The sequence below is a fragment of the Pteropus alecto genome, unplaced genomic scaffold (genome assembly GCF_000325575.1).
Source record: "Pteropus alecto unplaced genomic scaffold, ASM32557v1 scaffold267, whole genome shotgun sequence".
Classification (NCBI taxonomy): domain Eukaryota; kingdom Metazoa; phylum Chordata; class Mammalia; order Chiroptera; family Pteropodidae; genus Pteropus; species Pteropus alecto.
Genome location: NW_006440137.1, coordinates 2753 through 9921, shown reverse-complemented (window position 1 = coordinate 9921; position 7169 = coordinate 2753). Strand labels below are relative to the sequence as shown.

Here is a 7169-nt window from a genome sequence, read left to right as displayed (position 1 = left end):
GTTGCCATACGCTTGGGAAGAGGGCATCCTCTGTGGGTTTATTGTAAAGGAGAGAGACAGTGGGAGAGAAAACTTGCATTTTGCTTGAGCGGTCTCTATCTATGCATTTCCTTCCATTGGGCTCCCTAACCGGAGGTGCTTACGGTAGAGGTAAGATTTCACTAGGGAGCTTTGTGCCTCCACTCAGATGTACTGGAATCCTTCTGCAGTTTTCCTGCCCCAATAGCTGAGGCAAAGGAGCAGGCAGAATGATGGGCACAAAGGGAACTAATATCTCTAAATCCTAGATTACAGGCACGGCACTACTGAGTGTGAATTCAAGTATTCACTGTATGAGCTCCATATTATCACTACCTCCATAGTTTAGATGAGGACACTCTGCATCGCTGAACTTTGCCTTGCCCAAGATTGTACATCTGGCAAGTGATGGTGCTGAGAATTGAATCTTGGGTTGTCTGACTCCAAAGTCCTTATTTCTTTGTTTAAACCATGTTGACTGCTTTCTTATGACTCTATGGTTTTAGTCAGTCATAGTGTTTTGCCTCTTTAAAGAGAAAAGAGAAGTAACCCATCTGCTAGCACTTTTTGGCTTAAGAAAGCTCTTTTCTATAGTCTACCAGGATAGCATAAAATACTTGTTTAACTCAACTTTATAAGTTACTTAAGAAATTGTATTTCAGAATTAATACCCAAAGTTTAGGTTTTTATAAATTCGCTTTCTGATTCTGGGCTGGAGGAAGTAGGAGGCCAAAGAATGCTTGGAGTGATACACACCACTAAATTAAATGCAGTCATCTGATTGGATGAGGACTGTTGCTCAATGTTGTGTAATACTCCAAAAAGTTACCTTAGGAGAACAACATTGGCTCTCGGAAGCTGGTCTAACAACCTAAAGACAGAAAAATGTACTCTTTAAGCCAATTGTTTAATAAAACGTGTATAAGTAGGCAACCCTTACTTCGGTTCCACTTGCAAAGCAGGAACACAGTCCAGATATGCAAGAGTTTCAGTTAACATGGCACCATGCAAAGTGAGGACTGCCTGTATAGAAAGAGAGAAAATAAGCGCAAGGACTTTGTTTGTTTTGTACTGTTTTCACTATCCAATGAAAATGTAAAGGAATGCAAAAAAATGGCCCATCAAAAATGCCCCCTGAAGTATTTACCTGAAACTAGTGCAATGTGTTTTCACTTAGGCAAATCCTGTAACATTTCAGAATATTCTCAATCCAAACTCCAGAAAGCTTTCTGATCAAATCAAGAAACCATTAAACTTAAAGTGCTCCTTTATTTCCAAGCAGCAACACAGGAATTCTGCCTCTTGCTGGGAACCCAAACTTCAACTACTAAGACTTCCGGTATGATTCTGAGAGCTCGTGCCCTGTTCCACCAGCTTCCAAGATCCATTTTGTCCCAAATCTCGGATCTGACTAGTATCACTTTCACATATAATCAAGCTTATCACAGTATATTTCCAACTGTTCCTGTTTATAATCGATAAGAGATTTTTAAAGTATCATTCACTAAAAATGATTATTACTATTATCCAGAAAACATATATATATATATGTTGATATTAAAGGTTGCTGCTTTTTTCAACAAGAATCTGCAACCTAGAGGAGAGAATCAAGTAATCTGATTCCTGTAGCAGAGAGGCATTTTTTCAGTACAATGAATGGACAATGAATACAGTTTTGTAGGGACAAATTATGAAAGATATTGAAATAGACCCAGAGATTACTGAGTGTATTTGATGAAAAGTAAGGCGGTGTCTACCTAGCACACTCTTTTGGGTTATCTGATTTATGGAGGCTTTAAGCCTTTGAGATAATTTTACAACTCTAAGCTGTAGATAACTGATAGCAGTGGACTTAACCTTTGTTCACAGAACTGAAAATTCTATCTGGTTGAGAGACACATGATTTGTTTGTGCCCTCCCCCCGACCTCCCAATGCCCCAATAGAGAAAGCCAGGTTTGCAGCTATTTGTAAATTAATCAGCATTTCTGATTCAACTACATAAGTTGTGATACTTTGAAATCTTTGAACTGCTTGCAACATCTTATTAGTTTTCATTAATTAATGATTTAAATAAAATCTTTCATATGTGTTCATTTTATATTTGTATGAGTCATAATTTTACTTTTTTTTAAAAAAAGAAATCATCCTTTAACCGTAGGTTATAAAGTTTTAGACAATGAGCATCAAGTATAGAATCTGATGTTCACTATCTCCAAGTGGTTTCCACCAAACCATAGTGGAAGCAGAGACAGTATTTTGTTTTATGGCTTTGATTTCTGCTGTCCTCAACACTTGTACTACGTTCTTTTATATATGAAAGATGTCTATCAACTGCAGTGCATGGATAATCATTCATATTTGAAAGTTTCACAAGAAGAAACTATTCTAAACAAGCATATGGAAAAAATGATATTGGGATTCTTGGGTTTTCAAAGATCTGGAAGCATTGCTTTTCATTAATGGAAACTCATTCTCTCCTCTCCTATAATGCAGGACATAGGACTGGTTGAGTTCTGTCAGCAACTTCCCTTTGCAAGAGTACAGACAATGCATTCTTTGTGATCAGAGGGAAATTTTACAACTCCCTTTTTCCTTGACAGTTTTTCAGAGTTAACAGCCTCTCTGCAGTGCTCCCACAATACTCTTCTTCACATACTTTTACTCAGTCTAGTTTCCTCATAGTTAGCATGATTTCATTATTTCTAAAACTATTAGATTTATTTGATTTTTTTTTTTAGCTTTCACACACTTCTTAGGAAGAATGCTTTCTCATAAAGTTATATGCCCAGCTATCCTATGAGTGTAGACAAAGGATAAAGTAGAAACTGAGTCCTGTACATATTATAAATATTTTCAGCTCCAGCCATGTCTTTTGTTATGTATAACTTCAATTTTAGACTTCACGTTTCCTGTGGGACTGATAGGAAAAAATTTTATTAAATTTTATTTTCTTGAAGAGCTTTGAACGCATAGCTCTTGCTTTCTAAATATCAAAGGACGATGAAAATCACGCTATTGCTATTAAAAGATAAGGGTGATGTAAATGTAGAGCAAACTAAATTCATGTGAATTTGACTTTCCTAAACAATCCTAGCAAAATTTAGCTAGTGTTTCTTCATGCTTAAGTTAGGGAACTATACATTAAAAATTATAATTCTTAAAATGTATGCTTGTAGAATAATAACCACTACAACAAAATCTTAATTAGAAATTCTATTCTAGCCATATAACTTCCCAAATTAAGAATACCTACCTGCCACACCTCCCTCCCACACCCCACTGCCCCAGAGTAGGAAATACATATGGAAAAATACTAGAATGGTAGGGCAGACAGGTAGAGGAAAAAGTTGTGTCCCATATTTTACCATCTCCATAAAATGTCAGCCCCGTTAACCCTGGGTCTGAAGCAGATGTGGAAGGCTGGCCTGCTGTGGGTGCAGAACTAGCAGCTCAATCAGGCTAGAAGCTGAGGTGCTACTTCAGACCATTCCCAGAAAGATCCCACTTCAACCCCAGACTCTTCTGCTCCACTCAAGTTTTTCTATACTAGGGTGACTAAGCCACTCAATCTTTCATTTAATTTCTCTGTTCTATTCACTGGACTTAGCCCTCTTACGAGTTCCCAGGCTTTAAGCCCACAGTACAGTGAAACATGTAAACAAATCATTATAATGTAATTTTTATGTCTTACACTAGAGACATGTATGAAGTGCTCTGGAGACACAGACAAGGGAACAACCAACTATCTGCCCAAGGGAACACAGATCTGGAAGTGATATTTGAGTTGGGTCTTAAGGTCAGATCTTTAATGTTCATATCTGAACCTTCAGTTAACACTAGAGCTGTCTCAGTGGGGACCAGCCACCCCAAAGCCAAGGGACAGTGATGTAAGCCACAGAGGTAACCTTCCATGAGACTTACTGCTACTCTATTTTCAGTGTGCTACTACTACAGTATTTAGTAGGTCTTCCCCATGCTGAGGCAGAAATTCGAAAAACAGACTGGGGATGACTATGCTCTCCTAAGATTATTTTGGATATCTAGTTTCCTTAAGCTAACTAGAGAAAGCCTCCCTCAGATATGGAGATTTTAAAGTTAAGTCTTTATTCTAGTTGTGGCTTATTTTATGAAATGGGGCACAGAGGGTGGGAAAGAAGGTGACAGAAGTATGGACTTTAAAAGCACAGATGGTATATTATAGAACTGTACACTTGAAATCTATGTAATTTTTATTAACCAATGCAACCTCAATAAAATTAAAATAAATGCCCAATAAAATTTGATACTCAATCATGTGGTCCTATTTTGTCTATCATGATGAAGCTATGAGAGTGCTAAAAACCTTCTACATTGGCATGTTTTCTTCAAATTAAAAAAATATTCAAGAGCGGAACAGAAACAGTGGGGATGTTGACAGTACGATAAATAGTAACTATGTAAAATAGTCTCCATTTCATGAAATGGGTTAGTGCTAACATGGCCACAGTCATGGCAGTGAGGTCTAGTGACAAGAGCAGGGATTTTAGGACAGAAGATCTTGGTTTAGGTTTCAGCTCTCCTATTCCATCCTTTGTGATCCTGGACACGGTCTGAGGGTGCTCATTTGTAAGATGGGATATTAATTAATGTTACCTTACATGGTTGTTTTGAAGCTTAAAAGCAAGTATTTTATAAACTTAAAGTCTGTGTAGAGATTACTTGTTAATATTATGAAGAGCATCATCAATTAGCAGCCAATAACTTCATGTTTAGAATCTCTAGACTCTACAGTTCTTCAGTCTTTCCAGGTTCCGTCTGGCTTTTCCACCTCTAATAAAAACACTACAGAGATATAACAGGAAAGACATGTAACATGTCAAATGAGATGGTTCTGTTACTTGAGTGAAGTGATAACATAAAGTTTTTTAGAAAACTGAGACCTTAACTAAAATGTTTTTGATTAAATGTGCATTTGTATCATCTAAATCAGAGGGCAGCAAACTATGCTTTGTAGGCAAAATCAGGCCTGCTATCTTTCTTTGGATAGCATGTGAGATAAGGATGGTTTTTTATCAGTTTTAAAAGGCTGGAAAAAATCAAAAGAAGAATAATATTTAGTTACAAATAACAATTACAAGAAATTCAACTTTTGCTATCCATAATAGCTTTATCGTGTCACTGTCACACTCATTTGTTTATGTATTGTCCATGGCTGCTTCTGCTTCACATGCAATGGTAGAGCTGAGTGGATATGATAGAGATGACAGGCGGTGCTCTCATTGCTGTGCACTGATTAACATGTTGCTCTATGTGATCAACTACATTGCTTTGAGTGCCACGTAACTTGTGATACTGCAACATTTAATATTTTTATTACCCATCTTGCCTAAACAAGAAGGAAGATAAAAGTGGACTCCTAATTTTGAGTTTTCAAGGCACAGTAAAGTGTAGATGACCTTGTTATTGAATTAAATGGCAAAATATTTGGCTAATTATGCTTGTGCAATGCCATAAGAACTGTGATAAAAGAACACAATATGTGTCATCTTGCCAGACTAAGCACTCATCACTATATTCCTAATTCACGGGAAAACAATGATCAGAAAAATTTAGCATGTTTAAAATAAAACATCTCAGCACCGCTGTATTTCTTCACTAAAACAAAAAAATAAAAACAAGGCTGGAAAAACATATAGGTTTCTGAGTGGCTTATTTATTAGCCATGTGAAGAAAGTCATTCACCAATGTTGAGTTGATTCAATCTCGTGTGCTTGCATAGATGAAGAAATTCGCATAGATGCAGAGACACTAGATTTAAGATTGTCAGCCTTTTGGTGAGAACAGCTGCTTGAACAGATGAGGACGTTAGAAGTAAGAGCAACAGTAGAGTAAAAACCAAAGCAAATCATCTCTACTGACTTTGGTTCTTGACTAGTCAACAGATGTTACTAATACTGCTTGGTTGTTTGTTCTGGAAGTCCGTGCTTTGTTTTAAGTGACTGAAGAATTAGTCTTCAATAGTCTGCGTGGAACAACCACAGGTAAGAGTATTTTCAAAAATGTTGATAAAACAATAATTCAGTATAATGTGAAGTGGAATCTGCTAAAATATGTTATACGTGATGGTGGTAAAAGTGTATGGAGCAGAAAAAAGTATAATTTGTATGAAAGTATAAATTCACAAAGCTTGTGAAAACGTAAAGTGTTTAATGCCTACAGTTATTTATTGTATTATTCATCAGTGGTACTGCGTGGAAATTATTTGAATCTACCAGGTGTTACTGGATCAGTAGTAACAACAATGAACGTCGCTCATCCTTGTGGAGTTAGCTGTTGTCAGTTTTCTGATATTTTGTTAGGAACAGAAGCTGAATACTTCAGCAGTGGTGAAGTTTTGTAGTGATGGTTGAACATAGAGCTGAGAATAAAAGTTTTATGAAGAATTGCCCTCAACCACTATTACTGAATGGCTTTGGAAGTTAGTGTTTGCTGTCAATTTATGATGTTTTTTAATGAATTCGCCCTAAAAGGCAAAGAAAAACAGTGCTTATATAGAATTTTTCTTAAATTTCATTTTGAAAACACCTAATATTTTGATCACAATAATGCCAAGTGGTTCAATATACTTCTGGTGCTGTCAAAAGTTAAACGAGAAGCAAGATCTCCAATCCCATACAAACTGACCTCAATTCAAGTGCAAAAAAGATTTCCATACATAAAAACCCATTTAACTGTGTAATTGAGGAGCTTCTACCTAATCTTCAATGGAAGTGATTTATCTGCAACGAAATGACACTTAAAAGGAAAATATCAAAAGAAGGACCTAACGAAATTCTACAAATGTCTTTGAAGAGAGAATATGCTCAATTAAAATCGCATACTTTTAGAACGATATCACTATTTGGCAGTACCCAGTTGTGTGAAAATTTATTTTCAAAGATGCACTACATAAAATCTTATTACAGATCAAATCACTTGCAATCAATTTTGATGACTGGAACACTAACTTTGAACCCCAATTAAGCAAAATGTTATCTCTCCCAAAGAATTCAATTTTTCTCGTTAGTAGACTTGTAGGACAGAAAATTGTACTAAATTATTATTAGATATTGAATATCATCAATAAAGAATGTGTGGAAATTTGCTCTTTCTAAACTTGTTATGTAAGTAC

General features: G+C 36.1%; 1 protein-coding gene across 1 annotated transcript in view; it reads right to left on the bottom strand.

Annotated features, from left to right (window-relative positions):
* LOC102877840 (rho GTPase-activating protein 20) overlaps nucleotides 1-7169 on the bottom strand; it is a 12432-nt gene that overhangs the window by 3526 nt on the left and 1737 nt on the right. The window contains exon 2 of the mRNA XM_006917176.2: nucleotides 959-1041. Within this exon, the coding sequence (XP_006917238.1) occupies nucleotides 959-1041 (83 nt within the window). The remainder of the gene's footprint in view (nucleotides 1-958; nucleotides 1042-7169) is intronic.